Source organism: Oryctolagus cuniculus, chromosome 10 (genome assembly GCF_964237555.1).
Source record: "Oryctolagus cuniculus chromosome 10, mOryCun1.1, whole genome shotgun sequence".
NCBI lineage: Eukaryota > Metazoa > Chordata > Mammalia > Lagomorpha > Leporidae > Oryctolagus > Oryctolagus cuniculus.
In genome coordinates, this window is record NC_091441.1 from 79,409,592 (window position 1) to 79,426,222 (window position 16,631).

The following is a 16,631-nucleotide window of genomic DNA, read 5'->3' on the forward strand; positions in this document are numbered from 1 at the left end:
AAGACCAGTATGAAGACTTACTATGAAGACTCAGTATTTTAAAGTATTACGGGCTGGCGCTGGCGGTGGCATAATGGGTAAAGCCACGCCTGCAGTGCCAACATCCCATATGGGTGGTGGTTGAGTCCCGGCTGCTCCACTTCCAGTCTAGCTCTCTGTTATGCCCTGGAAAGGCGGTGGAAGATGGCCCAAGTGCTTGGGCCCCTGACCCTGTGTAGGAGACCCGAAAGAAGTTCCTGGCTTCTGGCTTCCAATCAGCCCAGCTCCGGTCTTTGCAGCCATTTGGGAGTGAACCAGCAGATGGAAGATACCTCTCTCTCTCTCTCTAACTCTAACTTTCCTTATTTTTTTTAAAGATTTTTTTCTTATTTATTTATTACAGTGAGAGGGAGAGACAGAGAGAAAGGTCTTCCTTCTGTTGGTTCACTCTCTCTCTCTCTGCCTCTAACTTTCCTAATTTTTTTAAAGATTTTTATTTATTTATTTATTACAGTGAGAGGGAGAGACAGAGAGAAAGGTCTTCCTTCTGTGGTTCACACCGCAAATGGCCGCAACAGCCAGAGCTGCGCCGATGCAAAGTCAGAAGCCAGGTACCTCTTCCTGGTCTCCCATGCGGGTGCAGGGGCCTAGGCACTTGGGCTATCCTCCACTGCTTTCCCAGGCCATAGCAGAGAGCTAGACTGGAAGAGGGCAACTCGGACTAGAACAGGCGCCCATATGGGATGCCAGCGCAAGCGAAGGATTAACCTACTGCCCCTAACTCTGGACTTTCAAATAAATAAATAACTCTTTAAGAAAAAAAAGAAAAGCATTAGAAATTTCCAGCTGATTACATGTTGAAATGATAATATTTTAGATATGTGGAGTAAAATAAAGTATATTACATTCAGTTCCACCTTTTTTTTTTTCAGTTTTTAATGGGTTTACATATGTGGCTCACATTTATTTCTGTGGGACAGCACTACATTAGTGAATTATCTAGTTTAATTCTCACCAGAGCTAACACATTACCTCACTTCACCAGTGACAATCACTGAAGCTGAGAGAGAACAGGAAACATACCCAAGGTCACTCAGGGAGTACTGGAACCAGGCTAAATCCAGATTTTCAACAGGGGCAATGATTATGGTCACATCTCACAGAATAATAGGTAGGTACTCAGTTAGTATTAGAGGGCATTTGACATTCAAATTATAATTTACTACAATTTGGACACCAAAGCCACAAAGCTGAAGTTGTAAGGTTCTGTGTGTCTCATAAATTCAATCTTTTAAGATTAACTTGGCTGTCATAAATATTACCAAACATTTAACAATGCAAGAAGACCAAAGGCCATTACTACGGCCTGTCTAACCAGACTAAAGATTCAAATTAAATTCCATCAAACCACACTGAGCCAATAGATCTTGACAAGCACCTCACATCCAAAAACCTCCAAGAGTCTGTTTTTGGGTTTCTTTTTTTTAATTTGCTCCCCCCTCTCTTTACCAAGACACAAAAGAAAGCCAGTAAAATGCTGAATAGGGTAAAAGAAAATGCAACAAAGTTAATAGGAGACTATAGATGGCCCTTCAGAATTTGTAAAAACACAAAAACAAGAGGGCACGTTTCCATCACTGCACAATCTTGCTTTTGTTTAAGAGCAAGTCCAGTCTTGAAACGTGTGGGTAATAAATCAGCCAGGCATTATTTTAAATCAACTGGTTTTATAAAATAAGCCAAGAGTGAAAGAGGCAGGACTAATTACCAACATTCCTTGATGAATTACTTAGCGGCGTGTGCTAAGTCAATGTACGTCGACGTCTTGATCCCCAATTTTATCCTGGACTTATTTCCCAGGAGGTAAAAAGAACATGTGGCTAATTAAGGCACCGATCTCCAGATCTCCACAGCCAGAAGTCCTCAAGGTAAGATTTCTTTCAAAAAAAAAAAAAAAAAAGAAAGAAAGAAAGAAAGAAAAAAGAAAGAAAGGTTCTTTGCCTGGTACTTATTAATCTAATTTTTACTACTTCACTAGAAAAACAGAGCTAATCTTGTCACCTTTAGACTGTCTGAACTACCATGCACTGTTCAGAAAAAATGTTACATATTTGTAACTTAGCCAATAAGAATTTCTTAAGCCTTTCCTAACCGGCAGGAATGTCTCTGGTTTGTCACTTCTAATTAAGTCTCAACAAAATTACCAGCCCCTAAATTTTAATTATACAAAACCCAGGGCCAACAGGGGAGATTACAACAAAGCTATGCCTAATGGTATAAGGGAAAAGAAATTTGAATTTTGCTTTATATTTTGGGCCTCTTAGCTACTTTTTAAAAATGATTCACAGCTGGGTAATCTACATCCTTTTGCTAACTTTTAGTTTTTAGGATTCCTATACTTTCTTATCTTTCTTCTAGGGAAGACCACTAGGGTTGCATAATGCACATAAGTCTAGTAAACTCACGTGATGGAAGAGCTGTGCTCCCCCGCAAGGTTGTGGGGAAGCTGGACTTGGCTAAGACTCTTAAACAAAATGCATTAGAGGCATTCACTTTAATTACATGAGGAATGCATGCATATGTTCTAGTTAAAAAAAATACAGCCTATGATCACCACCACCTCCAATACCAATTCCCATTCCAGAGATAATAGGAACAATTTGGTACAGAGTCAGCCAGATCCTTTTCTAGAACATTCTCTATTGTTTTAGGAATGCTTATTCCTTTTCCACGACCATTCTGTACTTTAACAGCCTCCCACTTTATCTGCTTCATATTTCTACTTTTGATTCATTTCCTTCTCAAAATGTTATAAAATAATATGTAAAAACATCTAACTTTATAAATAAGATCTGAGATACTGGTATATTATCAGAAGCTAAATTTTTCTCAAAGTTCAGGCAATACTCAAGTCAATACAGAGACATATTTAGGACAAAAACCAATATGCTATTACTAATTCCAACTATAACCTTGAGCAAAGCCACAGTACTGATTTACATGTTTTAATACAGATCCTACCTACTTATTTTAGTAGGGCAAAGTTAAAAATAGATTTTGCTTACACCTGTCCACAATCCCTCTTTTCAAAAGCTTACATATAGAAGGTAGACTATCACACTAACTCTTTCTTTAATTGTTGGGACTAAGTAGGTTTGTGAGGGAGGCTCATGACTTTGCGTATAAGATTTAGTACAGCTGACATTCACTTAAAAGCAAACAGAAAAACAATCAAGACAGACGTTCCAGTTATAAGTAGTAAGATACAGCAAAGGCTATACCACTGCAGGGGAAGAGAAACTAAAAATGCATTAATAATTTCAGAAGAAAATCCATATTAAGAGATGTATATAAGTCTACTTTATTGAATAATTATAAAATCACTTAAAACCATACAAAGACATTGTTAAAATAGAATTATAAAGCATATGAACTGGGATAGGATGGGCCATAAAGATCTTAAGAATCTTGGTGATCTTGAGTTAAAATTTTTGGATGTTGTTACTAAAACCTTCATGCATTCCTTTTTTAATCCATAATGATGACTATCACTGAATTGTGAATTACCTGGTCAATGTGGTCAGGCAGTCTCTTTACACAGTAAACATGCATCCAGTTCTTTCATCATGCATATCAGGGAGACTCAAGGAGATACTTTAATTATTCAATAGAGAAAGCCCTTACTAACTCCAAATGCTTAAGACTATGCATCTTTTTGTATGACCCTACATTTGGCTCTAATGTATTCTGTTCTTGGCATTCTTCAGAAATGGCTAAAGCCTGTCCTTAGTATTTAGAGAAAACACATCAGACAGCAGCACATGGGGTTAGCAGTAGATAGAGTAAGGTGTGGAACCTACCAAAAGGCCAGTGATAACTTCCCTAGTCTCAGTATCTCCTGCTGGAAGCTGAGGCTTAATCTACTGATTCCATTGGATTGTCAAAAGGATACATTAACTAAAAGATATGAACCATTTATTCTGCCATCCAATCCAAACCATAATTAATATGCCTGTAATCAAGGAAGCACTGTGGCCTTCTGTCCTCCAAGCTGTATAGGTAGTACCATATTCACATCAGTAATTTCTATGAAAGTGTGACGCTCTGTCCCAAAGCTCTGTAACAAACTTACTACGGAACCTGGGTGCCCATGTCATTTGAGAGACTGAACACAGCTTCCTCAGCCTTTTAAAGTTTCTCAGATCATTCACCCTATGAGAGGTACTACCACTAGGGAGTTCAACTGGGAGAGTTCAAACCCTGACTGTACCACTTAACTTCAGTGTCTTTGGATGAGCTTCAGTTCCTGCATCTGGGAGATGGGGATGCTAATAAGCACCAACTCACAGACCAATTTTGGGAAAAACCCAGTGCTGGCATGTGCTATGCACGCCTGCTATTGCTAAAACTTTTCCTAGGGGGAAAACCAGCCAGAATGCGGGGGTCATATCTATAGGAACCTCAATAAACCTCTACACACAACTCAAATGAGAGGAATTGGGAAAGATGTTGATTATCCTATAGGAACGCTTCTTAACATTTTTTTCCACCAGCATTCCCTGAAATAGCCATTTCAGACATTTTTCTCTTAACTGCCTCTCCATCTCCAACTCCATGAAATTTTAATAGCCACATACACTGTTTGCCTCTTTATGTACCTGGCTTTGCAGGGTTACAAACCATTGCAACATGTAAGACTTTTTTTTTTTTTTCCCTTCAGGAACCAGGGCTGATACCACCTTTGTTGGGGATGCATGACTTACAGGTCCCACCACATTAAAAAGAATTCACCATTCAGAACCAGGAAAAAACTAGGCCCAGATCTGTAAAATGTCCTTACCATGCCCCTCTCCCTTCCATTAGTACAGAATTAGGAGAACTGTGTAAATGAAAGGAGACCACACTTAATCAGGATGGCTTCACCTAACAGCAAAAACTGAGAAGGAGCTGTGCAGGTGCCTCTCTCCTGGAAACCCAAAGATGACTTCCTCAGTCATGAAAAAGTGACTCACGGAGAAGAAATTAAGCATCTTCATCTTAAAGAGAAGATACCACTAGGCTCAGGTGTTTGCTGAGCACAGGTGGCCCTACCCTCAGCTTGATGAAGTCAAATTGCCAAGATGCCAGTGTACCCTACAGCCACATAAAAATGGTCTTGTGCTCATACAGGGCAAACTGTTTCAATTTCATGTTAATATTATCTGGTGAATGTACAATCAGAGCTGACGTTTTAGTGTTTTCAGAGATGTGAACTTAGGTCAGTGGCTTAGTTGTGTGCAGGTTGAATATTTGGTTTTAGATAGTTGCTCCCCATGGGCCTGCTCTTTCAAGTAGCCCAAGCCTTAATATCCAAGCAAGGTGTACTTTCTTCAGCATTCATTACTAAATTCTACAGCATTTCATTACTCAAAGTCCACTAAAAGCAGTGTCAACAGAAAAACCAAGTCAAATACTAATCCATAAACAGTTACTTAGATTTTTGCCCTTCTTGGTCTGTTGTAAGTGTAATTCTTCCAGTGCAAGAAAATTTCAAGGAGCCCCTTCTTGTGCCAGCCTGAGATTATTAACTCCTTACCCACAGGGGAGCATAAACAGCCTGAGAAGCAAACAGAGCTCCGTGCAAACTGGGCACCCCACCATCAGAACAGTCTCAGAGGGAGAAGACTGTTCAGCCCAGGAAACAGCGGAGCTGGAAGCAATACTCCCAAAAGTAGAGACAACCACAAGAGGAAATTCTATCTGTTGGTTCCACTTGCAAATATGAACAAAGAGAAATACAGAGTTAGTTCTACCTCATCAAAACAGACTATTTCTTCAGACCTCACTCTCACAAAAGACAACTGTAGGGCTGGAAAACAGAAGAGGCCAGAAAGCCTGCACCTTAAACTGGTAATTTGGCAGTTAACTCCTCAGGGAGCAGGAAGAAAGGGAGGGCAAGTTTCCTGTTGGGCTATTACTCTGTATTGTTGAAACCTGTTCAAAGTGAACAAATACCATAGGCAATTTGTTTAAACAAATCAATAAAATGAATTTTAAAGAGGAAGAAAACTACCTTATGTGTGACATGGAATGAATGACTCAGACTGTCCAGGGAAATGAGGTCTCTGGAGAATGAAGAGCTAGCTGTTGGTGGAACCTGGAATTGTACTCCCTTTGTCCCCCTGGAAAAAGATATAGCCTTGCAGAAATCAAGTTTGATTGAAAAACTTATAAAAACAATTCCCCAAATCAAGGCTGATAGACTGTCACATTGACCAGGGATTTAAGCACATGACAGCCCAGGTAGGAATGGACTGCGGTATGTGAAGAAATCCCAGACGTAGCAGGTCCTTATCTTATGAGGACAACACGTCTAACAATGGCTTGCCTAACTAAGGGGACCAAGGCAAGCTTATCTAAGACAGGCTGAATCTCTCCCTGCTTCTTGCAGTCAAGATAATGATATTTGGGTTCTATATTCCTGGCTAAATACATTAGCAATTAAATCCAATGCAGAGTGTGGAAGAAGTCCCTTCTACCACTCCATAAGCTACCAACTCACTTGTAATTCCACATATACCCTTTTTCATGTTTTTGCATTATACCTGAAAAATAAGTTTCACCCTGAAATTCTACTCCAGATGGATTTTGTAATTTTCAGAGAAAAATCATCAATCTAAGTCATTCACACAGTCCATGCATAGTGAAAGCTTTTAGTATGTCAGTTGCAGAATGGGAGCACAAAGAAGCCACACTTCCATTACAACTCTCTAGAATCTCTATCCAAATAGATAGTATACTGATGAGATAGCTACCAAGTCAATGCCAACAGAAATTCAGTTTACAATATACAGGGTGCAGGCAAAAAGGGTGTTTGCATTTGATCAACAGCAAGAGTCACTCCTCAATTTGGAACAATTTTCCCAACGCTTGAAATTATTTGGAAGAAAAGGAAAAACTTAAAAATAAATTCCTTCCATTAAAAATAAATATAAACAATTAACAATCCTTTTTAAAAATATTTTCCAACACAGAACAGAAAAAAAGTACAATCTATTCCAGAAAGAACACTTGGCCTTTAAGTTGTCAAATTCCAAGACAAAAGTACAAAAGCAAACAAAAGAGAGAGAGGACTGTTTTCAAGTTATACACTGTCAGAGTCCATGTTAGGGAAGGTGGTGAGGAAATAAATCCTGACAAACTTGCCAGTCCAAAAATCAGAGCAACGAGGTGGTTTGGTAATTGATCAAAGTTAGAGAGCTGAGACAGTGAAAAGAGGCTTGGTGCATAAACAATAACTTGATGACTTGGTGGTTGGTTCCATGATGCTTCTGTAGCCATGAGACCTCGAATACCCACAAGGTCCATGCCTGATTATTCTGCTTTTGTTTGAAACTACTCCAGATTTTAAACCTCAGGTTTGGATGTTTCTCAATCATAACCGAAAAAAATCCACCTGTGGAAGAATCCTTTCATTAATGGTTCTTAATGGTTTCTTTGATCAGTCACAGCTTGAAGTACAGAAAGTGTCCACTACTGTGGAAAATACATTATGCATTCCAAGAGTTGGGTAATTTATGGTAAAGAAGCATCCTTAAGTTACAGTACCCAATTGACGAAGGTAGTTCTTTAGAAACCTAGAGAAGATGCACAGCAATATGACTATTCCAAGTCATTGGGCATGAAAGTCAGCAGAGAAATAAATCTATAAATTAATGAAATTGATATACAACCAGAGGTGAATCCTGCAAAGTTTCATGAATTTACAGAATGAACAACAACCACGTGTAAAGGAATGAGTGATGCAAATTTCCAGTTTCTGATGTGAATTCAAAATAGTCCTAAGTTTACCAGATGTCAACAATTTTTAAATGTGCTTTATAAAACTTCAAATTTTACATATAACTTGCCAAGGAAAGGGATTAACCCAAAAACACTAATTTAACTTTTCAAAATCCATCATTCAACCCACTAACAGAATGTTGGTAGCGTGAGTTTGTATGAAAACTTAACCATGACCTTACTTCAATTAAGTACTTGAACACCAGCTGGGAGATGGAAGTGATGGCACAGGGATTCCTGTACATGCTCGCACATCTAACTACATACAGTTACCTCCAGTGGAAAGCACGTATGTTGTTTTAGCAATTTAAATCTTTAAAAATTAAATGAAGAATTTACTCATATACTATGCAAAATTTACTCATATACTATGCATTGATTCATATGCTATGAGGATTTTCTCATATACACCATGAGATAATATTTAATAGAATTTATAACATAATGTACTTGATTAGTATACTTGATATTATCCATTCTTTGAAAAGCTCATATTCATAAAAAAAGTCTAAGATCATCCAAATTAATTGTGCTGCTTTTAATCATTTACTGCCTTATAATAAAAGCTACAAAATGGAAAACAAAAGGACTACAATTCTCTCATTTATCTTTCTTCAATAAATAATTGTATACACAAAACTTTAGAAAATATGTACTCTTTTATGAAGGATTAAGTCTTTACACATTTGAATTAATCATTTATATGATATTCTCCTTTAAAATTTTCATTGGTGTTTCTTAGAATCCTAAATCATATATTTTTATTTGGTCCTTCATTTACAAAGGGCACTAAAAATTGTTCAAAAAACTACCCAAATCAGATCTATCCACATTCTTATGCCAACAAGTCATTCTTTTCATTTATATGATACACTTCACTAGTTTATATAACTGAAAGTATCAAACCATGAAAGTTAAAAATAGATAAAAACTACTCAGCATGAAATATAAAATTTTCAATTGTTCACTTAGTTAGACTATGTCTTCCAGTGTTAATAATTTATTTGTGCTTTAACTTTGAAAATATTTCTGGCATTTCTATGTTAGGGACTGCATCTGTATCCAGTGTTACTAGGACACAGTAACATGAGGAAAACCAGATATGTCATTTGTAGGACTTAATGGAGATTTTAATGTTAATAAGTTCCCAAAATAACATACTTTAAGTAATAAAAAGATTTGGAAGTTATGTCCATTTTTAATATAAAATGTAAATGATGTTTTAACACATTTGCATTTGGGTCATTTCATCACCATTGGATAACTGCTCCAATAGGAAAATTGATTTCAGCTAATATGCTTTACTGAAATATCAAACATTACCTTCCAACTACCAGCCTAAATCCATGCCAACTCTTCTAAAGTTTGCCCTTTGGGCTAAAAAAAGATTATTATGGTGACTAAAACAGACTTCTCCACATCTAATTATAATTTAATTCATAACTTTAAAAAACCTGAGGTATAGACTAAACAATTATGATTCATGCAGTCATGAAACAAGTTAAATCTTACATAAATTTTAATACAAAATTAGTGATTGCTGATTTTCACCCAAACACAAGAGAAAGATCCAACATGTAATGATATAGTCCAGAGTATAAGCCTTGCCTTTATTTAAGGAAGGGGAGAAGAATAAAAGATCGGATAACTGTGGCAATATTTAGAATTTTAAACAACCATGTAGCAATAAAATTATATGTTAATCTACCTGGATCTTTTTTTTTCAGTTGGTTTCTCTATCAAAGAATTCCATTGTTCCTTTACTACATTTTAAAAGTGGCTTTTCAAATGAAAAATAATTTATTTTAAAGAATTGTGTTCCTACTCCAAGTCAGGATCACATATTCACTCCCTGATCATAACACATCATCTCTCTATTTGTTTTAGTAGAAAACTTTAAATCATGGGGAGGTGTTTGTTTTTCTTTCTCTCTCTGTCTCTCTCCCTCTTTTTTTTTTTTTCTTGAGCACATGAATGAATGCAAAGACCAACAACGAATCACCGGCGTGTAAAGTTCACATTGTTTAATGAACAGTAACACTTGTGACTCTTCAGAATGAATCAATTAGCTGAATGGGTTAAAAAAAAAAGTAAAGGTAAGAAAGTTCTTCTATTTCTCTTAAATCGGTCATATTTAAGAATTGAAATGATTCTTTTTTAATAAGGAATATCTCCCCATGAGATGCAGAAGACACATGTGAGACAGAATTCTATTCTTAGACTTGTTACAATTTTCCCCAGTAATTAGGAATCTATATGTCCCTGATAGGATGATGCTAACAAGCTCCTGCAGTTTCTATTCCAGCAAGAAATCAAAGAGACCCAAAGCAGACAACTCACTTCAGTAAAAGGATTATGTAGTCTGGTTATTAAAGCGCAGAAAGCTCTTCCACAGTTTTATATCTGAAGAGCCTTTGGAAAAGAGTCTGATTCTATAGACAACATTATTTACTAAATATAGAAGAAAAATAGAATATGGAAAATTAAACATAAAAATACATACAACTTATTAAAAAGAGGCCTGGTTTAGATAACTTTTACACGTTGAAACTTTCCTGAAGAAAAAAGATGTCATTATCACATCTAATCCTACTTGGGACTCTGCATAGAATTTCTGCCATTTATTGAGGTCTCCTATTTCACTGATAGTTTGCATCACTCTTTAAAAATATAAAGCCACATAGGAACCAATGGCATGGCACTTACTAGTATGACTCTGATGGGTCAATATAACCAAACACACACTCAGATCAATAAAACACCTAGGAAATAGAGAACAGAGGAGAGCTTGGTCCAACCAACAAGAGCAACATGCACGTACCTTAAGGACTTCCATCGGCACCTGGGTGGCAGAGGGCAGAGTGGTTGGCACACTGACGTTTATGGCTGGTGTCTGACTCACGGGCACTCTCTGTTGCATGAACTGGGCCGCCTGCAGCTTCTGCTGCTGCTCCCTGCGCTCCTGCTCCTGCATCTGCTCACGCATGAGTTGCTGGCGTAGCAAGATGCGTGATGTCATACTGGAGGAGCTTATCGGAGGCTTGGAGGCCCCAGGATGCTCTGCAGAACTGCTGTAGGAAAACCAAAATGCACATAACATTTAGTTTCCTAATGAGATCCTTCGTTTGCATTTTGGGGTATCCTAAATTGCACCAAAGTATGAAATGAGCTGGCACGAATATAATCAAGTCGTAGAATGGTACTCCACATAATTGAAAATCAAGAGGTGACAGGATTTAAGTCATTAGTTGTTGAATTAAAATGAGTCAGCTTGATTGCATCAAGACATTTTTATCCAGTAGTTTAATTTTTTTTTGACATTTTATGCTGTATACTACTCATCATCACCAAATATAGTGCCGCCATATGTAGTGCCAAGAGGCAATGTGTTGTAATGGCACCCAGATTTCTACATTTAAAAATAAATAGCTTGATTTGCTTTTCTGTATAACTGAATCTAACCAAATAACTACTCCTTCTGGTTATCTAAATTCTTTGAGGTTGTCTAAAATGTTTATTAATTAATGAGGAACTGTTCAAGGAAAAGGTGAGTTTTGCCATGGGGCAACTTTTATAAGATAAAAAATCATTAATGAAAGAAGCATTTGGACCACTGAACTCAACCTCAGTTTTTGGACAAGGGGCAGAAGACAAGCTAGTCTGACAAGCCAATTCTTCTCCTCCTGGTTTTGTTTGTACCATCTTTTCTTCTGATTCATCCTGGCATGCCTTCCACTATGAGTGAGCTGTGCATTCCCCAAGAGGCCTCCGCAAATGGTCTTGGTACACTCTATACAAAATTATGTAAAATGCTTAACCTCTAGTCAGAAGAGGACAAGACTTCTAATTTCACTAAATAGGGATTCTAATTGCTTATCTTGCCAGCCCTTTGACATCAACAAGTTGTTAAACCTCTCTCTGCCTCAGTTACCCTACCCAGAAAAAGGGAATAACCACATTTTTCACCCATTAATCCAAAATTAAATTAATTAAAAGTGGAGGGTGATTTTTAAAAATTATTTTTACTGTATCATTTATATTTTAAAGTCCTTCCCTTTAGGGATTTTGTGAGGATCAAATAAAACAATGCATAAAAATCCCATAGAACAATGAGTACTACATAGTACTGCCTCAATAAATGTTTGTCACTGCTATTATTACTGTACAGAAAACTTGTTACTTGAGTGTAATTTTTTAAAAATTTCTTTTTAGGACAAACACTATAAAACCCAAGTATCTGGAAACAGAATAAAAGGAACATTTGAGGAAATATTCACGTTGAGTTAAGTCACGCTTCACATAAAGTATTTGACCCTTGAGCTCGCTCTCTACCCGAGTACAAGCCCAAGTATTGCCTTCACCATCTAAGAAAGGGTATAATAAAGCTTTGAAATCACTGATTATCCTGAAGATCTCCTTAAAGACAGGAACCTTTAAAAGAAGTGTTTGTTTTGCCCCTACACAGTTCCAGAAAAATTATGTCATAAAAATTATACTGCAGGTTGCTTATTTTCACCACAGGAAATGGTGGAGTAAACTGTCACAGGCCAATATAATGTAATACTATGCAGTCAATAAAAAAGGTGTTGAAACATACTTATTGATATGAATAAAGTATGCAATATAATGAAATTGGAAAGGCCAGAAGCAAAATAGAACTCAAGGTAGGTTCCAATTTTTTTCTTTGTATTGTTTATGAGTACAAAAAAAGCAAAATGACCACATTTCTGTGCATCATTATTGGTAAACATTATTATAATATTTTAAGAAAAGTATTATCAAAAAGCTGTAAAGTTATTTTTCATCCAAATTGATTCAGAAACTTCAAGGACAGGCAATTTTTCTAAATGAAAACAAATTACAAATACAAATTTGGAAAAATTGACATTGCAAAGCTCTTTACAAATTGCAAACTATTACGAATCACCTATATTTGTCCCATAAGAATGGTTGAGTAAATTATGACACATGAATTCAATAAAATACCACCTACATATATTTTTTATACAAATCACTCAACTACAGAGCAAAGTAGGAAATGCATGCAATGAGAGTTCATTGTAAAGCAGGATTCAAACATGTTTACCTTTGGATTTTTAAAAAGTACAGTGTGTGCATATGTACAAAACATATAAAATGACTAACATGAGACACATGAAGATGATCATAATTGCCAGACTGGGAGTGGAATTATAGGTAAGTTCATATATCTTTTGTTTTTCTTGCCTTGACCATAAAAAGCAGTCCATTTTTCCCCCCAGTGGCAGAATATATGCCCCTGGATACTGATTTACGAACATGCAGAAATGACTTGAGTGATCAGTTGCCATCTGGCTAGAAGAAGGATATGTGGGTCCATCACAGTATTTCGACACAGAAAGAAAATGTGGGACTGGGTTCAGCACATGGGTTCTCTTATGGGTCTTCAGAGTCCCAGATCTCACCCCCTCTTTCCTTCATGTTCTCCTACACTTCCTACAGACACACATAGAATTGAACAATGTTAATACCTTGCTTACTGTTTTAATAACATGCACTCATCCACACCAGAAAATGACCTCAGCATTACCCTCTCCACATAAAATAATCTACTCACTGGGAAAGCTCTACAAAAAAAGCATCAAAAGAAAATGCATTTTCCCACTTTTCAGTATGTGTTCAAAGCTCAAATGTACTTTCCTAAGCCAAGAAAAGCAGGGATGAGGTGGCTATTTAAAAATAAATAAATAAATAAGCAGTCTTACTATTCAAAGCCTGTCAGGTTTAAACACTCCCAGAGAGACTGATCCTTTTGATAAAAACGGGAGCAAACCTTTGTGCTGTAGCAAATGCAGCTGTGGAATAATCGCACTAATTAGCTGCTCAAGACAAGTCATTGGCTGTGATACTGGGGGAAAAATCCTTTCAATTAACAGTAAAGCATTCTCAAGACATCTTGAATTAAAATTACTAGTTATCAACCACACCAAGGTTTCATACTTTAACAGCAGCACCAATATCATTTAAAGCATTTTCTGAAATATCCTGTGAGTAATAAGATTCATATTTACACAGAGGGCCAATACAAATAAATTGGAAACCCACTGAAGAAAACATAGCAGATATATCTTCATATTTATAAATAGCGCAAAGCTCAACTATTGAGTCTTCCACAAAAAAAAAAAAAAAAAAAAAAAAAAAAAAAAAAAAAAAACTAAGGAAAAACGGGGGTCAATTCACTGCACACACTCTCTGTACGACATTGCCATAGTGATAAAGGTGACTCCCAGATTCTCAGCTTAGCTCTCAATCTCTTAAGCATCCCTTTCCATTAGAAATAACTGGATCCACAGTTATCACTTTTCAAAGGCAAAAATGAAGATATCCACACTTGACAATGTCAGTAGGACAAACAAACGTAATGCTTTGAACTCAAAGTTCAGGTTTAGGTGAGAACATTACAGGCAGCTAGAATGCTTGTTTGTTAAAAAATTAAGACCAACTGCTGAAACTACTCATGACATAGGAGAGATTTCCAATGTATTTAATTTGAAAGCTAACTGAACTCATCCTGGTCCATGAAGTTCAGTCTTCGATAGATAATCCTAATTACATGAGTCTGATTCCTTTTAATCAGATTATGTAAAGGTCATTTATTCAACAAATAGTTGCTGCCAGGTGCTGGGAATACCTGGTTTCTAATCTCATAGAGTTTAAAGCCATGGTCATATAATTCTGAGATGTCTTAAAATTAAGTCAATTATCTAGATTATCAGACACCCATGTTCCATGTGGGAAGGTGTGCATTTTGCCATCAGAAATCACCCTTTGAAAACCAACTGGCAGAGAGGCAAATGCTTTTCCAGGAGCTTATGCGAATCACTGAAGCCAGACACAACTGCCTGAGCACTGAGAATTGTTCCACACCAGCTCACCAGGCATGACCACCAATTGGACTTCAGGTTTACCTCACTTTCTGCCAGGCAGTGAGGTCTTTAACGGGCAACTTAACTTCTCCAGGCCTCTCCAAATTCCACCTCTGAAGTAGACTGCAGACATTGGGTGTTAGCTGTCAGCACGGTGTCTGGAATGCAGTAGGTGGACAACAGATGGACACTGAATGTCGTTTGAGTCCCTACCTCTAAGGCTAATTTACATTTTTAACCTTCAAAGCCTCCCTCTTCTCTGTGATGATCCAGGCATATTGGTCACGGGATCTCAATGACCTGGCACAGTCTTAAGTTTAAAGGACTTATTGCCTTTATCAACAACTTAAACACATTAGAAATTCCAACACACCTCAGCTTCTAAACATCTGCCTAACCATCTCTCGCCTATTTAAAAAAACTTATGCTTATTTTATTTACTTGAAAGAGAAGGAAGAAAGAAAGGGAGGGAGGGAGGGAGGAAGGAAGGATCGATCTTCTATCTGCTGGATCATTCCCCAAATGCCCACATAGCCAGTGTTTGCAAGGCTGAAGCTGCAGTCCAGGAATTCCATCCAGTTATCATACCTAGGTGGCAGGGACCAATTTCTTGAGCCATCACCTGCTGCCTCCCAGTGTGCATATTAGAAAGAAGCTGGAATTGGGAATGCATCCAGGACTCGAACCTAGGTACTCTGATAGAGAATACAGGTATCCCAAGTGTGGTCCCAACCACTATGCCAAACACTTGTTGACACCAATTCCTCACCTTTGACAAAAGCATCACTACCCCCCTTTATATGATCATATGGATCAGCTTTGATCCTAACATCACAATCCTCCAAGGCAGGAATCTAGCCAGCTGAAATCTAGAAGCCGAAGGAATCGTTAAACTTTTCCCTGTGTTTTCCCTCTTCGATTCCTCAGGCAGAGCCTAGCTCTACTAGTACAAACCTGTGACAACAGCCAAGTAAGCCAATCTCTTTGTGCTTTGGTTTTCCTTATTTACAAAGATTATTTTTTTAATATATCTGTCTCTCAGCATTGTGAAGAGGATTAGAATTTATAATAGATGTAAAAAGTTTAGCACAATGACTAGAATATAGTCCAACAAACTGGGACACAGTTCAAGACTAGAGGCAAAAATAATAATAAACTATCAATGTGATAGTACTTTTCGATTCAAGGGAGAAATTTTTATAAGCCTATGAGAAAGTTTGGACCACAGATTATATCTTATGAAGTATAAGTAATTCTGACTTAAGTCCAAGAAAACTTTTGGCCAAAGTTTTGCAAGGATAGAGAGGAGAATACAATCTATTCTGCAATAAAGTAAGAATACTGGCCAGCGCCACAGCTCAATAGGCTAATCCTCCACCTGTGGCGCCGGCACACTGGGTTCTAGTCCTGGTCGGGGTGCCGGATTCTGTCCTGGTTGCCCCTCTTCCAGTCCAGCTCTCTGCTATGGCCCAGGAGTGCAGTGGAGGATGGCCCAAGTGCTTGGGCCCTGCACCGGCATGGGAGACCAAGGAGAAGCACCTGGCTCCTAGCTTCGGATCGGCGTGGTGCGCTGGCCACAGCGGCCACCGGGGTATGAACCAACGGCAAAGGAAGACCTTTCTCTCTGTTTCTCTCTCTCTCACTGTCCACTCTGCCTGTTAAAAAAAAAAAAAAAAAAAGAATACTAGTGTGTTTCCCCAGTAAAAAATAATTTCCATTATAGTCATTCAACTCAACTGATAGGGCTCAAGGTCTCAATGTTGCCTTCACTGGAGTACAATTTACTTATGTCCAGGGAAGCACAATGGCTCAGATTCACATACACAACAAAGACATAGGAAGGCACCACATAGTGTTAACTCCACTAACAGATGAGAAAGTTATGTCATGGACAGGTTAAACCTCATGAGTTTTCAAGTCCAGAAG

General features: G+C 37.6%; 1 protein-coding gene and 1 long non-coding RNA gene across 24 annotated transcripts in view; one reads left to right on the top strand and one right to left on the bottom strand.

Annotated features, from left to right (window-relative positions):
- The window catches only part of MITF (melanocyte inducing transcription factor), a 245,442-nt gene that overhangs the window by 80,666 nt on the left and 148,145 nt on the right, over positions 1-16,631 (bottom strand). For 11 of the 23 annotated variants that reach the window (XM_008260922.4, XM_017343947.3, XM_070050607.1 and 8 more), the window contains exon 2: positions 10,622-10,871. The exons of 1 other annotated variant lie outside the window; for it this stretch is intronic. In XM_008260922.4, the coding sequence (XP_008259144.1) occupies positions 10,622-10,871 (250 nt within the window). Of the gene's footprint in view, positions 1-10,621; positions 10,872-16,244; positions 16,361-16,631 lie in introns of those variants that run through there. 11 more of the 23 variants (XM_070050609.1, XM_070050608.1, XM_070050606.1 and 8 more) reach the window with 2 other exon arrangements.
- LOC138844079 (uncharacterized) lies at positions 336-8,386 on the top strand. Its single transcript, XR_011379484.1, has 2 exons — positions 336-1,907; positions 4,700-8,386. It is a non-coding gene; the product is annotated as an uncharacterized lncRNA (long non-coding RNA).